General features: G+C 31.4%; 5 protein-coding genes across 5 annotated transcripts; 1 reads left to right on the top strand and 4 right to left on the bottom strand.

Moving 5' to 3' along the window:
• Window positions 1-511: 511 nt before the first annotated feature.
• Bm17818 (Uncharacterized protein) lies at window positions 512-3313 on the top strand (the record flags this gene model as incomplete). The annotated part of the gene is made up of 6 exons (XM_043082407.1): window positions 512-538; window positions 632-714; window positions 990-1086; window positions 2497-2631; window positions 2854-2966; window positions 3136-3313. 6 exons carry the CDS (start codon window positions 512-514, stop codon window positions 3311-3313), a joined length of 633 nt encoding a protein of 210 aa, XP_042938341.1.
• Window positions 3314-11143: 7830 nt separating this feature from the next.
• On the bottom strand, window positions 11144-11949 carry Bm11064 (Uncharacterized protein; the record flags this gene model as incomplete). Its single annotated transcript, XM_043082406.1, has 3 exons — window positions 11144-11393; window positions 11477-11637; window positions 11896-11949. Coding segments are annotated over 3 exons (465 nt in total), but the record flags the coding sequence as incomplete, so codon positions are not given.
• A 530-nt stretch (window positions 11950-12479) lies between these two features.
• On the bottom strand, window positions 12480-14272 carry Bm2337 (Uncharacterized protein; the record flags this gene model as incomplete). Its single annotated transcript, XM_043082405.1, has 7 exons — window positions 12480-12585; window positions 12728-12858; window positions 13011-13085; window positions 13174-13343; window positions 13454-13686; window positions 13782-13942; window positions 14219-14272. The coding sequence occupies 7 exons, from the start codon at window positions 14270-14272 to the stop codon at window positions 12480-12482; spliced, it is 930 nt and encodes a 309-aa protein (XP_042938339.1).
• Window positions 14273-16039: 1767 nt separating this feature from the next.
• On the bottom strand, window positions 16040-16484 carry Bm3418 (Uncharacterized protein; the record flags this gene model as incomplete). The annotated part of the gene is made up of 2 exons (XM_001896520.1): window positions 16040-16217; window positions 16387-16484. The coding sequence occupies 2 exons, from the start codon at window positions 16482-16484 to the stop codon at window positions 16040-16042; spliced, it is 276 nt and encodes a 91-aa protein (XP_001896555.1).
• Window positions 16485-19424: 2940 nt separating this feature from the next.
• Window positions 19425-21668, bottom strand: Bm11061 (Serpentine receptor, class x protein 12, putative; the record flags this gene model as incomplete). The annotated part of the gene is made up of 7 exons (XM_001896521.2): window positions 19425-19524; window positions 19856-19986; window positions 20173-20244; window positions 20401-20570; window positions 20862-21094; window positions 21206-21366; window positions 21615-21668. The coding sequence occupies 7 exons, from the start codon at window positions 21666-21668 to the stop codon at window positions 19425-19427; spliced, it is 921 nt and encodes a 306-aa protein (XP_001896556.2).
• Window positions 21669-21745: the final 77 nt, after the last annotated feature.

The following is a 21745-nucleotide window of genomic DNA, read 5'->3' as shown; positions in this document are numbered from 1 at the left end:
TAATAAATGATATGTGGAAGTTTAAAAGAATTGTTTACTGCAAATGTTTCAGCTAAAAGTTACAACACAAGATCCGAGGCAGCTGTATGCTGAATGAAATATTTGAGGCAAAGTTGATTAGTATGTTGTTGCTTCTCTTCCTAGCTTTTCTTTCATCTTTCTCTTTTTTCCTCTTTTACCTGTCAAACACTATCCTTTTTACCTACTTTTGTAGTCTTTTTTTTTTTTTTTTTTTCATTTCTTTCATAATTTCATTCCCATTTAGTAGTAATAGTAGTAGTAACTACAAAATTTGATCACCTTTCAAAGAAATTTTAAAATGTTCGTAAATGTGATGGCTTATTTAAGAGATGCAAGCAGGTGAAAACAACAGTATCAAGCTATCATTCTTCTATTTGCAACCAAACTTCTTTTAAATGATACATGATTTGAAAAAAAGAAAACATTTTCCGCAAAAAAAATGGGAAAAATTAGAGGATGGGAATAAGTATAAAATTGAGGATTTTGCTCAATGATAAAGAAAAGATCAGCTGCTGTTGTCAGTGTTATCAGACGAATGGATACCTTTGATAAAATTCTATCCTATATAGTACGTTCATGAGCAAAAAAAGAAAAACGTCTTCATTTTTAGGAGGAAGAGAAAAAAGAAGAAAAGCAAAAATTTCCCAAAGTTTATCCGATCATCATTATCGAGTGCGGAACAGTTATGCTTAGGCATGTATATTCCTTTCTTTAATTTATTAAAGATTTAAAATGCTGCTTTTAAATCAAAATCCAATTTAGTTTGAATTTTTTGGTCAATTTGACTTTTGATAAATTTTGTGTCTTTCCTTCACTGTACCCATGAACTGTAATTGCTTTCATTTGTAGTTGCTTGTTTCAGTGATATTTTCTGTTGTGCATCACTTGCCTACTATGCTTGTTATTTAGCTAAATCTAAATTAAATTAAAAATTTATGCAATTTATAAAAGTTTTTGAAACATTTCAGAAAATTTCAACGCAAAACCTCAGCTAGTGTTATTTATGAAGCAGATATTATCGGTGTTGCACGGATTGTATTCGATGATAAAGCAATGAAATTACAAGTGAAATTTTTCATCCTTTTACTTTTTATCAGGCTTTTCTAATTCCGTTCCTAATTCAGTATAATAACACAGAAATGGTTATAATCATTTTTTTTTTTTTTTTAAGGAACGCTGAAGAAATTGAAATATTTTTGCAAAAAAAAAAAAAAATTAGAAATGCCGTGGTGTGTTTGTTTATGATTCTTCCATTCCTTCATTTCTGGACTGCTAATCTGAATTGAATAATGGGATGATGCAATTAGTAACAAAGAAGTACATAAATGCTTTTTCGAATATTTATTTAAAAAAAAAAAAATCAAAAAATTTTTAAAAGTTCTTAAATAACAATGGAAATATTACTGATAGGAATGCAAATAATGTCATACAAAGTTATCATTTTGATTTCCTTCCATTAATATTGCTAAGTTATTACCTTTTCTTATCACAATATTATTAACTTTATCAGTTCAGCGAAAGAAAACATTACCGCAGACACTGTCCATCAGAGTTTTTCAACGAAAAGAAGAAAGTTGTTGACAAATAGGAAAAACAGTACGTAAATGAATTAACAATTTTAATTAATTAATTAAAAATGCATTATAACGATAATATCGTAGAAAATATATTCTTTGAATGAAATATAAAACAAATCCAGCAATTTTTTTATTTCAGTTAAAAATTTATCTCAAAATTGATGATATTATATTATCGATGATTAAAAATGACTTTTGTTGTCTTTTTAATTTCTGTTTCGCTTCACATTTTAGATTAACATTGGCCCTTACCTGCTTAACTGCCCTCTTTTCTATTCCAAAGGAAGTAATTTATTCTTCTTCAAGTACTTATTTTTTTTATTTAAAAATGATACTTTTTAAAAGCTACAACAAGCATAGTTCATTGCGATAAAACTACAACTTTAGTTATGACAGTAATCCAAATCAGTGTCAAACTAATTTCACTTTTTTTGTCCATTTCTCAGATATTTAGTTGGAATCGTATTCCACGTTAATTGTTGCGCACATCCAGCCGCCATTCAGCATAGATTCTTCCGGCAGATATAGCTATAATTGAAAGAACTGAAATTTGTTAAAAGAAGTTTTTGATGCATTTGTTCAGCAATTTTTTTGTCTCACCAAACGTTTAATTAATTCAGCAGTCAAAAATTAGTAATATCATTTCTTATTTTTCAGAAAAACATATTCTGTCATATCTCTACATGCATATATTTTACATTTAGAATTAAATTTAATTCGGAATAGTCAAAAGTATTGAAGAAATAAATATTTTATTTACATGTTCACAACATTTATAACTTTACCTTAATATTTCTTTATCAATATAACTTTATCAATAGTATTTCGATTATACACATTTTGCATTACGATTCGTACTATATGAAAACGATATTATGAATGAATACAATCATTTTAGGGTGTACTAATTGATAAAAATGACAAATGCTTTTCATTACGTGGTTGCGTTGTTCCAGACGATAAACAACAATCAACAACAGTCCTATCGACCAATTTTGATGTGATAGATGGTGAAACCAACCATAATTTTAAAGTTCTTTTCCATTTCCTCTTATTTTTTGAATATTTTAAAAGAACATGTTTATTTAATGAATAATAATCATCATATTTTCTTTCAAAATTACCGAAAAACATATTCTATCATATCTCTACTGCATATATAATATGATTTTTAACGAATATAATATTTGAAATACAGTAACACCATTACAATAATTGTGTGTAATAAATACCATGCAGTGATAGTGATTTCCAGATTGATGATGTAGTCATGAAATTAGAAATTGATCCGAAAACAACGCATCATAAAATGATCTTAGAGCATCCATCACTCAAATTTATCACCAAAAGATGGTATCATGGATACAGGTAAATACCTATGAAGCTTTTGCCTAAAATTTTGTATCCAGTTTTACAAAATTATTTTGGTGATATTCAAAAGATAAAAATTAACTATGGGACAGTTAATGCAATTAGAAATCATGAAAAAGAGCTTTCATAATTTCTAATTAATTAATATAACCTTGACACTGTTCAGGGCAGATATAGAAATTAGTGGACATATAAATCCACAAATGGTTGGTTATGGCTGCAGTCTTTTTGTTGGTGATATGACAATTAGTACAATAAGTACACACCATTTTGTACCATTAAAACGACGTTTAAGCTTAGTGGACGATAACATCATAGAATCGTCCAATGATTTTCTAGCCTGAATGTCTTGTATAGGAATAGAAATAAATAATTTGAATATCGACAATTCACCTAATGTGTCTCACTCATTGTTTATTTTTTATCATTGCTCTTTGATCGGTGTGTTATTTGTTTGGATCAAATAAATTGTGATAAATGTAATATGCATGTCAATATGCATCAGTTTACTTAATTATAATTTGAGCAGCTTGCTTTTTTCAACTTTCTGGAGAGAGAGAAAAAAGGTAAGCTTTTCCATCTATAAAATAATCAACTAAGTTCTTATTACCTATTTTTTTAAATGATCTGCTATTCCTTAAAAGTTTTAGCACTTAATTAAAATGTAATTTGATTACACTAGGATTTATTTCTTAGGTTAATGTGCAAAAACGCTCACAAATTGTAGGATTTTTATAAATATTTAAATTTGAAATAAAAATTAGTTTATAATTGTAAAAATGATCTAAAACTATGACTAATTAAAAACTTTATTAATTTCGCTACTGAAATATTGTTAAAAAGCTTAATTATTAAAGTTTGTTTTATTATTTAAGCTGTCAAATGGCACACCGTATATGACCAGTTCCTGTACAGAAGAAGAGAACGTTCGACAAAAAGAACTTCCTAAAGTTAAATTCATTATTAAGAAATATCCATGAATGAAAAGGTGAAGATGAAATCCCAATCCAAGTTGATTTGAATGAAGGATGTCTTCGACCGAGAAAAACTGATAGACCTATAAATGAAATGGATGAATAGTAATTACAGCTAACCGAAAGAGTTGTTGCAGTTCATAGGAACAAATGAGTGAGTGATTACATCATCAAAATTCGTTCATGAAATATTTTCTCTTTTTAATATGCACAATGAAAACATACAAAATGGCATAAGGATTACTGTTTGACGCCGATTTCTCACTTACTTCCGGTTCCTTTGGAGATGCTCGAACAGAGGTACTTCGTGCTGCAGTGAGCCGATCATTGTTTTGGTGGCGCAGGTTGTCAGCACTCCTTTGTCGGACAAATGCGATTCGATACATGACAATTAGTCAGTTTGCACACGACGTATTTTCGAACGAAGTGGCATTCAATGCTGCCATGTCTTGACTGATGTTTACGTTCACTGAATCGTGAAATTTGGGGTTCAGTCTGAATATAACTTGTGGCTTAGAGTCGAACTGAGTTTTCGTATGCTCAAAGGCCTTCCTTGTTTGCTATCGTAGTTGGTGTAGATGAATGCGTTGAATGATAGGTGTATTGTAGCAAATTTATTTGTGAGCAACCACGATATATATGTATTAATCTATAGCAACAATACTGATAATTTTGTAGAGTTTTTTAAATTGATGGTGAAATTAACTGAAGTATGAGTGAGGGAGAGCAGCCTAATTGTAGCTTACTGGTAAGGAAAACAATGATAAAAACTGATCGAGACCCCTATACAAGGATTTAAATCCTTGCATAGGGGGCATTAACTTGCAACAGAGCATGATTATTGAGTAAGGATGATCTTTTATCAGATAATCTTTTGCTCTTTATATAGCAAGAGATGGTTTTAATATTGTAGCTTCCCAAAGGATGACTATCAACTTAGGAGACCTTTACAATATTTCGATGGAACAAAGAAGTAATTCTTAACATATTAAACAATGCACATACCCTTTGTTATCAGATGAAAATGTCTAGACAGGCAAATAAGCTCAACTGTAATGGGAAGATGAGTGTTGAAATAATGATTGCTTACATGATGTATAATTTGAAACACTTTTGCATTTCTAATGTTCAATTAAAACGAATTTTAGTATTATAGATTAATACAATTTTAGCTGATATATTTTGTAAGTTATTAGAGTTTCGCAACAACTGTTCTCTTAGATATTGTTGAAACGAATTTTTCATTATTTATCAACAAAAAGTATATTTCATCATTAGCGTTTAAATTTACTTATTAAAAAAATTGGTGCCAATTTCGTCTTCGCAACCCATTATCCAACTAAAATATTTGTCTTAGCTATATGCCTGTTCTTATTTTCTGCTTTACCTTATTACAAAACTGTGATAATTTCTATTACAAATTCTTTTAACAATCATAAAGTTTGTGTTTAGTAGCATCTAAACGATCTCAGTAATTTCGAAGTGCTTTGCCCTTATAAGAATTTCTCTATATTTGCCTATAATCTTCCTATAAAAATTCTTCTCCCTCCCTATGAGAACTACTTTGGAGAGTATGCATAATATTAGTGAGATTATTCCAATCAGCAGCTTCTCATACCTATTGGACCTGATAAAAACTTGCTGCATGTACGAAATCCCGGCAGAGTTTGATTTTTCAGATGCTCAAAGTTTTTTTGTGATCATATTTTTGTTCTTATTATCTCACATCCATCCTATAATGGATTAATTATGTCTTTCATTGTAACTTTCAAACATCTATGCGAAGAACATCAAAGGTACATTAGAGTTGCAGGCCAAAAAAAATTAAATGTGGATAAACTTAAGAGAGTCAGACCCTAATATTCCGAGAGTTAAAAAGGAGGAGGAAGAAAAGAAGGGACATTTTTAGGAGCTTCCATAAAGGTTGTTCATGTTACTTTTTCTTTTTTTACTAAGTTTCAATTGTGATTTGTTACGCTACTAATTTCAACTCACTTAAATTTCTTTTGATTAAAAAAAGTAAAAGTGCAGAGATAACCTATTTGCTGGTGATAAAAGTCGGTGAATTAAGTGATATGGAAACCTTATCACATATTACGTTGGGTAGAAAAATTAAACTTTTATCACTGATGCATCAAGCACAGCTAGTCAACAATTTTTTAATTTTCAATCAAAGAAATATGAATTCGAATGCTAATTTAATTGCTAAAATGTTACTTATATTAATACATTTCACACTGACATTTGAGTATCAAAAATTACCTATTTCATATAAGAATAATCGATTCAACATATAAAGCTATCAAATCTGTTCAATTCATTGTCTTGTAGCAGTTTGCATCCAATTTGTGACTGGCGCTGTTGTCACTGTTGTACCGGAATTTTTTTTGCAGATAAGGTTGTGGTTAAACAACAGGAAAGTCATTCTAGAAACACTAATGTGTCACTAAATTGTCATATGAGGTTGACATATCAGTGCAGAGCTCCTCAGAGTTACTTTCTGACTGCATTTTATCAAAAAGTTTCAAAATAACATCACTAATAATAGGTGCTCTTGGTGGCAAAATAATGAAGGACCACTTACCCATCCAATGATTGCACCAGAATCCATGATATAGTGGTCGACACAAATAGCACCCACTTATTAGTGAACACAAATGGATGGATAATCAATATAAAAGTATACGATATATAAATTACTCCAAGTATGCATGACTGCAATGACAATAATTTAAAAGTATTGCATAACATTGGCATTTGTTTGTTCGTATTGCTTGCAATTCTCGAAGAAAGCACGCTGAATCTATCGCTCAGTTTTGTAACCTTTAATGGTCATTTCTAAGTAGCCTTCAGTGTAGTTCTAATAATAATTTGAAATTCTGCTCATTACCTGTCTAAAGAACAAGATACCTCGTGCTCTGACTGCTTCACTCGTTGATATAGTGGTATTTGCTCGTATTCTCTAAAGCAGTCATCAAATGAAAATAATAACAGTTAGCACATTGCATTACCTTCAAAAACCCTCTTTTTCAGAAAAATGAGAAATGAGGAAAATGCCATCACTGCTGCTATTATCATGCAATGATTATTAATTCAGCAGAGGTAAACTTACTCTCTGATATGCAAGTATTTTAATCAAAGTAGTGAAATCGAAGCATGCCATTGACGTCACTGTTATCACTGTTATTGAAGCATCAGTGTTGGAACATATTTTGCCAGCAAGAGAACGTGAATAAGAAAATCGATAGGAATAATTCTTATTAAATGTAAGTGAACAATCGCCTTCAAAAAATTTTCTCGTTCAAATAACTACCGTAGTTTTTGGTTAAATTGAAATTAACATTTAAGGATGTTAGAAAAACCTGTTGGGAAGTAATGCATATAAATAACGAATAAGAGTCCTGAAACGGAATTGCTGCAGATAATGCTTGGTTTGAATTAATCGGAAAAAGTCCGTTCATTTTTCCAAGTCGATCAGCAAAATAATGCTTATGGTAGTAATAGTATGAGTGATAATATACGAGCTTACTGTATAAATGTGCCATGCTTATGGTAGTGATAGTATATGAGTGATAATATACGAGCTTACTGTATAAATGTGCCATGCTTATGGTAGTGATGGTATATGAGTGATAATATATGAGCTTACTGTATAAATGTGCCATGCATATGGTAGTGATAGTATATGAGTGATAATATACGAGCTCACTGTATAAATGTGCCATGCTTATGGTAGTGATAGTATATGAGTGATAATATACGAGCTTACTGTATGAATGTGCCATGCTTATAGTAGTGATGGTATATGAGTGATAACATATGAACTTACTGTATAAATGTGCCATGCTTATAGTAGTGATGGTATATGAGTGATAATATATGAGCTTACTGTATAAATGTGCCATGCTTATGGTAGTGATAGTATATGAGTGATAATATATGAACTTACTGTATAAATGTGCTATGCTTATGGTAGTAATAGTATGAGTGATAATATACGAGCTTACTGTATAAATGTGCCATGCTTATGGTAGTGATAGTATGAGTGATAATATATGAGCTTACTGTATAAATGTGCCATGCTTATGGTAGTAATAGTATGAGTGATAATATACGAGCTTACTGTATAAATGTGCCATGCTTATGGTAGTGATAGTATGAGTGATAATATATGAGCTTACTGTATAAATGTGCCATGCTTATGGTAGTAATAGTATGAGTGATAATATACGAGCTTACTGTATAAATGTGCCATGCTTATGGTAGTAATAGTATGAGTGATAATATATGAGCTTACTGTACAAATGTGCCATGCTTATGGTAGTGATAGTATGAGTGATAATATATGAGCTTACTGTATAAATGTGCCATGCTTATGGTAGTCCCGACCACCCAGGACATAACTCCAACTAATATAGCCTTGGATTTCGACCATAACTGATTGTATATGGGTGATAATATATGAGCTTACTGTATAAATGTGCCATGCTTATGGTAGTGATGGTATATGAGTGATAATATATGAACTTACTGTATAAATGTGCCATGCTTATGGTAGTGATAGTATATGAGTGATAATACATGAGCTTACTGTATGAATGTGCCATGCTTATAGTAGTGATGGTATATGAGTGATAATATATGAGCTTACTGTATAAATGTGCCATGCTTATGGTAGTGATAGTATATGAGTGATAATATATGAACTTACTGTATAAATGTGCTATGCTTATGGTAGTAATAGTATGAGTGATAATATACGAGCTTACTGTATAAATGTGCCATGCTTATGGTAGTGATAGTATGAGTGATAATATATGAGCTTACTGTATAAATGTGCCATGCTTATGGTAGTAATAGTATGAGTGATAATATACGAGCTTACTGTATAAATGTGCCATGCTTATGGTAGTGATAGTATGAGTGATAATATATGAGCTTACTGTATAAATGTGCCATGCTTATGGTAGTAATAGTATGAGTGATAATATATGAGCTTACTGTATAAATGTGCCATGCTTATGGTAGTAATAGTATGAGTGATAATATATGAGCTTACTGTATAAATGTGCCATGCTTATGGTAGTGATAGTATATGAGTGATAATATATGAGCTTACTGTATAAATGTGCCATGCATATGGTAGTGATAGTATATGAGTGATAATATATGAGCTCACTGTATAAATGTGCCATGCTTATGGTAGTGATAGTATATGAGTGATAATATATGAGCTCACTGTATAAATGTGCCATGCTTATGGTAGTGATAGTATATGAGTGATAATATACGAGCTTACTGTATAAATGTGCCATGCTTATGGTAGTCCCGACCACCCAGGACATAACTCCAACTAATATAGCCTTGGATTTCGACCATAACTGATTGTATATGGGTGATAATATATGAGCTTACTGTATAAATGTGCCATGCATATGGTAGTGATAGTATATGAGTGATAATATATGAGCTCACTGTATAAATGTGCCATGCTTATGGTAGTGATAGTATATGAGTGATAATATACGAGCTTACTGTATGAATGTGCCATGCTTATAGTAGTGATAGTATATGAGTGATAATATATGAGCTCACTGTATAAATGTGCCATGCTTATGGTAGTGATAGTATATGAGTGATAATATACGAGCTTACTGTATGAATGTGCCATGCTTATAGTAGTGATGGTATATGAGTGATAATATATGAGCTTACTGTATGAATGTGCCATGCTTATAGTAGTGATGGTATATGAGTGATAGTATATGAGTGATAATATATGAGCTTACTGTATAAATGTGCCATGCTTATGGCAGTAATAGTATGAGTGATAATATACGAGCTTACTGTATGAATGTGCCATGCTTATAGTAGTGATGGTATATGAGTGATAATATATGAACTTACTGTATAAATGTGCCATGCTTATGGTAGTCCCGACCACCCAGGACATAACTCCAACTAATATAGCCTTGGATTTCGACCATAACTGATTGTATATGGGTGATAATATATGAGCTTACTGTATAAATGTGCCATGCTTATGGTAGTGATAATATATGAGTGATAATACATGAGCTTACTGTATAAATGTGCCATGCTTATGGTAGTGATGGTATATGAGTGATAATATATGAACTTACTGTATAAATGTGCCATGCATATGGTAGTAATAGTATGAGTGATAATATATGAGCTTACTGTATAAATGTGCCATGCTTATGGTAGTGATAGTATATGAGTGATAATATATGAGCTTACTGTATAAATGTGCCATGCATATGGTAGTGATAGTATATGAGTGATAATATATGAGCTCACTGTATAAATGTGCCATGCTTATGGTAGTGATAGTATATGAGTGATAATATACGAGCTTACTGTATGAATGTGCCATGCTTATAGTAGTGATGGTATATGAGTGATAACATATGAACTTACTGTATAAATGTGCCATGCTTATGGCAGTAATAGTATGAGTGATAATACATGAGCTTACTGTATAAATGTGCCATGCTTATGGTAGTGATGGTATATGAGTGATAATATATGAACTTACTGTATAAATGTGCCATGCATATGGTAGTAATAGTATGAGTGATAATATATGAGCTTACTGTATAAATGTGCCATGCTTATGGTAGTGATAGTATATGAGTGATAATATATGAGCTTACTGTATAAATGTGCCATGCATATGGTAGTGATAGTATATGAGTGATAATATATGAGCTCACTGTATAAATGTGCCATGCTTATGGTAGTGATAGTATATGAGTGATAATATACGAGCTTACTGTATGAATGTGCCATGCTTATAGTAGTGATGGTATATGAGTGATAACATATGAACTTACTGTATAAATGTGCCATGCTTATAGTAGTGATGGTATATGAGTGATAATATATGAGCTTACTGTATAAATGTGCCATGCTTATGGTAGTGATAGTATATGAGTGATAATATATGAGCTTACTGTATAAATGTGCCATGCATATGGTAGTGATAGTATATGAGTGATAATATATGAGCTCACTGTATAAATGTGCCATGCTTATGGTAGTGATAGTATATGAGTGATAATATACGAGCTTACTGTATGAATGTGCCATGCTTATAGTAGTGATGGTATATGAGTGATAACATATGAACTTACTGTATGAATGTGCCATGCTTATAGTAGTGATGGTATATGAGTGATAATATATGAACTTACTGTATAAATGTGCCATGCTTATGGTAGTCCCGACCACCCAGGACATAACTCCAACTAATATAGCCTTGGATTTCGACCATAACTGATTGTATTTTGTGGCATAAACGAAAGCACAAAATCGATTGACAGCGACGAAAAAGTGTACAAAAAGCGATGCATAATATGGTCCGTTCACAAAAATGCCCACTGGTCGTGTGAAGAAGAATTCTGGCAATGATAGTTTGTGAGATTTCCTAGAAAAGTTTTGTTAACCAAATAAAAGGAATATTAAGGATAGAAGAAAAGGGAGAATATTCAGTTAGTAAGCGCAACTTACACGGTTAAAACAATGATACACCATGTGGAGAGTGAAAATATAGCTTGCAAGTTGCATATTAGGAAACTTGTGCATAAAATTCCAAATGCGTTACGAAAACGTGAACCCGTAAGTGTAATGTAGAGTGACATTCCATTACTGAGTAATCCAAAAATCGCTACCTAAGATGCATTTGAAATAAAAGTGTGAAATTGATGGAAAATACTGTTCTTGAATAGAATTCAGACTGTAATCCGTGAGCTTCAACTTGCACATTCTTGCTCGTTTCAATGCTCGTTGAAAAAGCTTACATCCTTTTTAGTATCTAATGGGAAGAAAATTGTCTTTGCATCGTCCTTGGTTTTCAGCTCTTATCTCCGTATGATTATCTAAACCAAAACTACCAATTAATTAATTAATTATGTTGATAAAATACCAACCATAGTAATGCAGGCTATTGCAATATCGTCTTCAAGCTCACTGTTTTTACCCATTATGGCACACTTGAAGAAATTGGCGAAAAATAGAATTAAGTTAAAAATTTAGTTAAATTTGATCATTTAGCCTTGTTGACCACGCTTGATGGTTCGAGAAGTGTTATTGAACAAAGCTAGGAAAATGAAGCTAGGAAGTAGATGAAAAGAGGTAAGGCAAAGGTACATTATCACCACTACTTATTTTCATTAGTGAGAATTCAAATTGAATTTAAGTGGGAATTTTTTGCCCTTACATAAGAAATACATCGGTGTTGTAAACAAGAGATATTTCATGGAAATATGTTTATAGATCTCTTAAAACAATGTATAAAGCAAAATCAGTTATTTCAATGCATACAATCTTTCAAAACATCGAATAATATTTGATTAGTCTTGAAAAGCCCAAAGCTTGAAAAGCCACCGACAAATGTACCGCACCTAGCTAATCGCTAAAACAACCAAATTAATTTGCAAAAGATTATAACCGAAAAAAAAATGTGCAATTTCATGTGGAAATAACCAATCCGTCACATAAAAATGCATGAGAACTATTCACTTCGTCGATTTACTTGAAAATTTGTAGCTGGTGCTATTGATGTTCCATCGAAATTTGTTTTGCAAATAAGCTTCCGGTTGAAAACCAGAAAAATCAATCTGAAAAATAAACATTTTCTTTTGAGCGATCGATACTGAATGTATGAAGACATGCCACCTGAACTGTTGCATCAAATCAAATAATTAGTAAGTTTATAAAAACAAGGGTTTTGGGAAATAATTTTAACAGAAAAAAACTTACCCATCTAGTGAATGCACCAAAAGTACTGCGATCGTGCTTGATATGAACAGCATCCATTTATCGGTCAATAAATATGAAGGAATATTGTATGTTACAGCACATGAGATGTAGAGCAAGCCAAGTTTGCATGACTCAAGAGTGATATTAATATAATTGATATGAACTAAGGAATTTAAAATTCAAGCTTTAAACGGAATTTAAACTTGATCGACTAACTCTTGCAGCAATCAAGCTTTTCCTCACTTCTTTCATAAACATTTTTTTTTCAATTTCTCATTATTACCTGTTTGAAGAACAATACTTCTTTTTCATTAATAACACTAACAGTTGTTGACTCTGTCGTATTTCTTCGCATTGTCTAAAGTTCAAGAAATAATCGTTGTCTGTAATCTGCATATCAGATTTATCAGTTCCTTAAGACATTTCTTTATCAGAAATTAACTTACTCTGTGATATGCAATTATTTTGAGTAAGGTAATAAAATCAGTGCATGCCATTGCTACTATCAGAGCTACTGATACTATAGCATCAATTCTGGCACATATCTGACCATGGTAAGAAGTGTGATGTAACCAACGATACTTCGAGCCATAATTAAATAGAAGCGAACAATTTTCTGCAATTTTCATGAAGGAATGACAAAGGATTTTTGCATGTTGCAAGTTGCGCATGCTGCAAGTTACGCATGTCTTGCAAGCAAAAGATATGATCAAATCAATTGCTTACCGTACAAATGATGGGTGCAGTAGACCATTGAGATTGTCCAAAAGATGATCGCAATTTTGAAAGTCCTCGTTTCTGACCATAACTGATTGTACCTTGTCGCATAAACGAAAGCAAAGAATCTATTGATGGCTGTTAAAAAATGCATAAGAATCGACCCAAACCATGCTCCGTTCAAAATAACACCAACTAATCGTACGGAAAACAGTTCTGGTGACGATAATATTGGAGACTTCCTCAAATGGAATTTTCCAAATAAAACAAAAAACCGGAAGAAAATTTCGTAAATAATGAGAAATTAAAAAATTTCATTTTCATAAGTAGAACTTACAGACTTAGAACAATGGTACACCACGTGAGAAGAACAATTATAGCTTGCAAATTACAGATTAGAAAGCTACTGCATAAAATTCCAAATGCATTACGGAAACGTGATCTTGTACGTGTTAAATAAAAGGACAAGCCATTGCTAATCAGTCCGAAGACCGATATCTATAATGCATTCTGTTAAAGTAATAAAACCGACCAACTTTATGAATTTGTAATAAGAAAGTTACAATTTTTATGGCATTAGTAACATGGTAATCTTCAAATCCCGTGTTTACGTTTATGATCCTAGGATTTTAACAAAATCAAATATCAGTGCCTCAATATTTGTTGCAAGTACTTATATTCTTTGTGTTAGCTGCTAGAAAGGGACTGAATGATGGTTCTATTTTTATTTAAACCAAATTTAATAATCAATTATATATTTGGTGAAATACTAACCGCAGCGATGCAGCCCATTGCAATATTGTCTTCAAACTCACTATTCTCAGACATTGAAAAAATCTGCCAAAATACTATTACTTTTAACGATTAAGCATAATTCGATAAGCAAGTTAAGCCTTTTCCATTATGGGCAATGATTCGACGAGTGCTATCGAATAAGACATTGATGGAAAGGATAAGTCAAAGATATATTATTACTACTTATTTTCATTAATGAAAGCATGTTCTCAAATATTAAATTTGAAATTGAATTTAAGGGTAACTAGGAAATTTCTACCCTTAAATAAGAAATACACGGGACGTTGTAAACAAGAAATGTTTTCCTGAAGATATGTTCATACTTCTATCAACGCAATTAGGTTAAGAACATCGATGATGGTGAAATTTGAATTTTCGTTATTCCGGTATTTTACTATGCTTCCTATTAATATATAAAATAAACAGTACATAAAATATTCTGATTGATTCAGCATTACTATGACATTTCTTGACAAGGAGAGATAGGCTTTGGCAATCATTCTACGAGGACAACTCTGATTACAAAAAATTTTTGTTTGTAATCAGAGTTGTCCTCTTAAACAAAAAGTTAAACATTAAACAAAAAGTTTAATGATCATTTGTGTATTTTGTTATACATTACTTTTCATTTCCATCTTAAGGAACTTTCGGTATCAGTTCGAGATCGTGAACTAAGTATTGAGGGTCATCACAAAGAACGTAACGATCAATCAGGACATGGCAGCATTGAATGTCACTTCGTTCGAAAATACGTCATGCCAGAAGAAGTGCAAACTGACACTATCTAATCGCATTTGTCCGATAAAGGAGTGCTGACAATCTGCGCCACCAAAACAATGATCGGCTCACTGCAGCACGAAGTACCTCTATTCGAGCATCTCCAAAGGAACCGGAAGTAAGTGAGAAATCGGCGTCAAACAGTAATCCTTATGCCATTTTGTATGTTTTCATTGTGCACATTAAAAAGAGAAAATATTTCATGAACGAATTTTGATGATGTAATCACTCACTCATTTGTTCCTATGAACTGCAACAACTCTTTCGGTTAGCTGTAATTACTATTCATCCATTTCATTTATAGGTCTATCAGTTTTTCTCGGTCGAAGACATCCTTCATTCAAATCAACTTGGATTGGGATTTCATCTTCACCTTTTCATTCATGGATATTTCTTAATAATGAATTTAACTTTAGGCAGTTCTTTTTGTCGAACGTTCTCTTCTTCTGTACAGGAACTGGTCATATACGGTGTGCCATTTGACAGCTTAAATAATAAAACAAACTTTAATAATTAAGCTTTTTAACAATATTTCAGTAGCGAAATTAATAAAGTTTTTAATTAGTCATAGTTTTAGATCATTTTTACAATTATAAATTAATTTTTATTTCAAATTTAAATATGGATATTTATAAAAATCCTACAATTTGTAAGCGTTTTTGCACATTAACCTAAGAAATAAACCCTAGTGTAATCAAATTACATTTTAATTAAGTGCTAAAACTTTTAAGGAATAGCAGATCATTTAAAAAAATAGGTAATAAGAACTTAGTTGATTATTTTATAGATGGAAAAACTTACCTTTTTTCTCTCTCTCCAGAAAGTTGAAAAAAGCAAGCTGCTCAAATTATAATTAAGTAAACTGATGCATATTGACATGCATATTACATTTATCACAATTTATTTGATCCAAACAAATAACACACCGATCAAAGAGCAATGATAAAAAATAAACAATGAGTGAGACACATTAGGTGAATTGTCGATATTCAAATTATTTATTTCTATTCCTATACAAGACATTCAGGCTAGAAAATCATTGGACGATTCTATGATGTTATCGTCCACTAAGCTTAAACGTCGTTTTAATGGTACAAAATGGTGTGTACTTATTGTACTAATTGTCATATCACCAACAAAAAGACTGCAGCCATAACCAACCATTTGTGGATTTATATGTCCACTAATTTCTATATCTGCCCTGAACAGTGTCAAGGTTATATTAATTAATTAGAAATTATGAAAGCTCTTTTTCATGATTTCTAATTGCATTAACTGTCCCATAGTTAATTTTTATCTTTTGAATATCACCAAAATAATTTTGTAAAACTGAGTACAAAATTTTAGGCAAAAGCTTCATAGGTATTTACCTGTATCCATGATACCATCTTTTGGTGATAAATTTGAGTGATGGATGCTCTAAGATCATTTTATGATGCGTTGTTTTCGGATCAATTTCTAATTTCATGACTACATCATCAATCTGGAAATCACTATCACTGCATGGTATTTATTACACACAATTATTGTAATGGTGTTACTGTATTTCAAATATTATATTCGTTAAAAATCATATTATATATGCAGTAGAGATATGATAGAATATGTTTTTCGGTAATTTTGAAAGAAAATATGATGATTATTATTCATTAAATAAACATGTTCTTTTAAAATATTCAAAAAATAAGAGGAAATGGAAAAGAACTTTAGAATTTAACTTTAGGCAGTTCTTTTTGTCGAACGTTCTCTTCTTCAATTGTTTTATGCTATTTCATTACAAAAGCAATTAATCGTTGTTCGAAATATTCTACTTTGATTGGTGTTATCATTCGCTATTATATTATCAGATGAATTGTTGCATGTTTCATCTTTATCAGAGTGTGCTTACTTATTATTGACACCAAGAACTGGAATTGCAGAGAATAGTTTCACACTGATATATTACCGAAAAGCCAGGGAAGATTTGTACTTCCGATAACTTGAACCATACCGCTCAAAGCCATAACTTTTGTTTAGTCGACCAAAATGATGCATCTTGTTATGCTTTCAGGCATTCTTCGCTTTTCGCAGATACTCCTTTGTCGTAGAGAAGCAGCTTCATATATCTATATGAGGTTGCGAGCAGTACTAGAAATGACATATATGACAGGTCTCAGCTGAAGGGTAAACACGTGGATATACTAATATCCAGATCAGCCATCCTAAGGATAACTCCAAACTGGATAGATGGAGCTGGCTTAGTTCTGCAAGTCCGTCCATCCTAAGAAGTGATATTAAAGATATCTACGATCTGACGACTTCTTTTTCAAATAAGAAATTTAAACAGTTAAAGACTTAAGCTAGCGTTGATTGTTACTCTACCCAATTTTTCATTTTTGTTAAGCATATTTGATGCTTGAATTTACGAAATGAAAGATACTTCATTTTTCTACTTCACTTAGCAGTGAAGAGCGGCAGTACATATCGGAAATTCTGTAATGAGAGTATTTTCAACACAGAATTAAACCATGGTGACAGGACAGAGAAGTGGGAACACCAGCAATGTGGAGAGAAAAATGAAAAACAATTGCAAACATTCAGAGTAATCTGTATTTTGTATAGATACTATTATAACTAATATATCATATTAGATAGGGAAGCTTTACTAGTATTTATAAGGGAACGGGGAATTAGATGGAAAAGCTTTTCATATTAGTAAAGCTTCCCTATCTAATATGATAACATATTGGTAAAGTTTTCCTGTCTAATTCCCCATTTCCTGATAAATACTAGTAAAGTTTTCCCATCTACTTCTCTGTCTCTGTCACCATGATTTGATTCTGTGTTGAAAATACTTTCGTGCTGCTGCACTTGCAGAATTTCGGATATGTGCTATCGCTGGTTTCTATTGAGTCACTCCTTAGAACCCTCCTTTTTTGGCAATGAATTTGGCTTCTTGTGATTTTCATTGGTCACAAGCGTACAGCTATACAATCCTTGATCCTTGTTTGAACTCCAGCTGTGTTGAACCATATATTTACTTCTTCATTTGACTCCTTTAAAACTATGTACCCGTTATCTTAACAAACAACCTAAACTGTTTGAATTTCTGTTCAGTTCTTCAAAAGAATCGATGTGTCCAATTTTCTTTCTTTTCTTTTGAAAGCTATTCTTTTTTTAAGCTTCATTATCTTCAGTTGTTCCCCGTCATTTGAGATAGTAAAATTTGCCTAATTCTATTTCCAATCTCTCGAACGAACAATTCAGAGTAAGATTAAATCATGAATGTTAAGAAGCAACTGAAGGATTAATGAATAATCTAGTTTATTCCGAATAGTTTAGAATTCTTACGATGAGCTCGAAGATAATCAGAACAGATCGAGAAAAGATAAGAGAAAAACAAACATTTCATAAAGCCATCGCAGATCACTTCGATCTATGATTAAACATTAACCTGTCACTGTTCGCTAACCAACAATTTCATTGTCGTCTCATTCATGCATGACACCGATCCATCTGTCTATTACTGCTGTCCCCAAGCCACTTCATTTCCCGTTTTTCACCCATTACGTCATCTGTCACTTCCTCTCTTTCAAAAAACTATTTATTAGCTTTTTTTATCAATTCTAAAGCTGTTGACAAGACAAATTTTAACTTTTTTTAATATATATTTTGAAGTTTGTTTTTTCATCAAATCGCATTATTCTTTTTCATACAAACATCAACCAAAAGAAAGATATTCGTTGATCCTTCACTTATTCATTTGATTAGCAAAACTCCATTATGAGATTCTGGAAATAGAATTCGTTGTTCAATTGATGAAGGTCAAAGTTGAGGAAGTAAAGAAAAATAAAGGAAAATTCAGAATATATATTAAGAGAGTTAACATTTACATTGCCATCATCTTAAGAGAACTTTGAACATTTATTCATAAACATTTATCCATATTTACAACGCTTAATGTCGCTTTTATGTAAGAGGAATGGTAATAATAAGTCTTTACATTAATCACTGTTAACATTTATGTAATCATGTCTTCTTCAGCAATAGCTATAGGACCATTATGTTTGCTAAGAAGCACTCTTATTAAATTCAAAGTAATTTTCAAAACTAATTTTTGACTTATTTCTTGAAGTGCATGATAATATCTGAAGATACTGACAATGCAGTGGTCTGTTTATAGTTGCTACTTTCCAAGATTTTTACTCTTAAGGCATCACATCACACTGTTTGTCGAATTCCAAGAAAAATTTAAAATACAAACTGAATAGGCATACAATAACTAAATTTGGATTTTAATTTTAAAATAATCAAATCAATTGTTGGGAAAGCTTGAAATTGATGGTAACATAATATGACTTTTCGTTAAAAAAATGTTTATATACAAAAAATGTGTCATTTTAAGTAGTTATCATCAATCAGTAAATCCTCACTGTCTTGCATTAGTTTGAATCCAGTTCATATGTATAACTGGTAATGTTGTCGATGCACTGCAAATAATTGTGCGATTGAAAATCAGAAAGGTTAATCTGAAAACCGGATAAGTATCTTTTGGGTGATCATTGAATGAATGGATAATGATCCAATATGCATAAAATTAATTTTAAAAAAGTTACACACAAGATGTCTAAAGAGTATTAAAAGTATTAAAATGGATGAACGAATTAGAATCCGAAGAATTACGGGAATATTTAAAATAGAATGGTGAAAATTAAAAAAAAAAAATTTTGTACATATGCTATAAAATTAATTAGTCGTGAGATGATTGCATCAGAAATTTGATAAAAGTTCTAACTTTCAGCTGCTATCGAAAATGACATGGCAGTGTTTACTGGTCAAGAAATAACTGCCATTGCTTACCCATCTAGAGACTGTGTCAGAATCCATATTATTGTACTAGAAGCAAACAGAAACCATTTGTCGGTTGATAAGTATGAAGCAGTATTGAACGTCGTAGCGCATGAAATGTACAACAAGCCAAGTATGCACGACTATAAAAATAATTTCATGAATATTTAGACAATTAATTTTCAGAAAAAAACATGCTATAAAAGATAAAAAAAAAAAAGAATTAATTTTCGAGAATTTCTACAGACAAAAGAAATTCTCGTTGTCATTTGATCTCTTTTTCTAAAACTCACTTTTTTTTTGTAATGCTTCGATTTTTTGTTTATTACCTGTTTAAAAAACAATATCTCTCGTTCGTTAATAGCGCCACTAGTTGACAATGCCACATTTTTCCGCATTGCCTGGAATTCAAGAAAAAAAGCATTTGAAAAGATTGCAAACTAGTCTTACTGTATATCTTAAATGCATGAAATATTGCCACCTTGTGAATATCACTATGCACTGATACAATCGTTCATCAGAAGTGGAAAAAAAAAAAGAAAAAGAAAAGAACTTACTCTTTGATATGCTATTATTTTGAGTAAAGTAGCGAAATCGATACATGCCATTCCTAGTACTATTCCTACAGTTGCAACAGTATCAGTATAGGAACATATTTTACCATAGAAAGAACTTTGAAAGGAAAAGCGATAGTTCGAACTTTCATTAAATACAAATGAGCATTCTTCTGAAAAGAATATTTTCTATTTTAAAAGAAACTAAATTAGCAGAATAAGTAAACATCCTGATATCATTTTATGATACTATGAAAGATAACATTCGATTTAAGCTTGGGGACAGTTTGTTTGTTCGTGATCAAAATAATGACAATACTTTGAAATATTTGATACCGTAATCAACATAGTCATCAATTAATAGTGAAGAATTCATTTAAGTCTTCACAAACTTCTATATATTTTATTAAACAATCTGATTTATAATTGAAACAGATCGAATAGCTTCATTATTATAGATTTACTATATAGATGTTGGGTGGAGAAGAGTAGTCCAAATGCCCAACAACAGATTCCAATAAAGAAAGCCCTGGATTTCGACCATAACTGATCATATTTTGTAGCATAAACGAAAGCACAGAATCTGTTAAGAGCAGTGAAGAAGTGCACTAAAAGTGATCCAAACCACGCTCCATTTGCTAAAACGCCCACGAATCGTACAGGAAATAGTTCCGGTGATGATAGTATTGGAGATTTCCTGAAGTAGATTCTTCGTTTTTTTTTTTTTTTTAAACAAAACAAAAAATGAAAGGAAAATTTTGGAGAAAAAAATGAGAGGAAGATTTTCCGTAATGTAAATGAAACTTACAGACTTAGAACAATGGTACACCACGTGAGAAGAACAATTATAGCTTGCAAATTACAGATTAGAAAGCTACTGCATAAAATTCCAAACGCATTATAGAAACGTGATCTTGTACGTGTTAAATAAAAGGACAAGCCATTGCTAATCAGTCCGAAGACCGATATCTATAATGCATTCTGTTAAAGTAATAAAACCGACCAACTCTATAAATTTGTATGAGGATGGTAATATTCAAAATTCAGTGTTTACGTTTATGATCCTAGGATTTTTACAGAATCAAATATCAGTACCTCAGTATTTGTTGCAAGTACTTATATTCTTTGTGTTAGCTGCTAGAAAGGGACTGAATGATGGTTCTATTTTTATTTAAACCAAATTTAATAATCAATTATATATTTGTTGAAATACTAACCGCAGCGATGCAGCCCATTGCAATATCGTCTTCAAACTCACTATTCTCAGACATTGAAAAAATCTGCCAAAATACTATTACTTTTAACGATTAAGCATAATTCAATAAGCAAGTTAAGCCTATTCCATTAT

This window comes from Brugia malayi (assembly GCF_000002995.4).
Source record: "Brugia malayi strain FR3 genome assembly, contig: Bm_v4_Chr4_scaffold_001, whole genome shotgun sequence".
In the NCBI taxonomy this organism is placed as follows: domain Eukaryota; kingdom Metazoa; phylum Nematoda; class Chromadorea; order Rhabditida; family Onchocercidae; genus Brugia; species Brugia malayi.
Note: the sequence above shows the minus strand (reverse complement) of the source record. Positions and strands in the feature narration are given on the sequence as shown.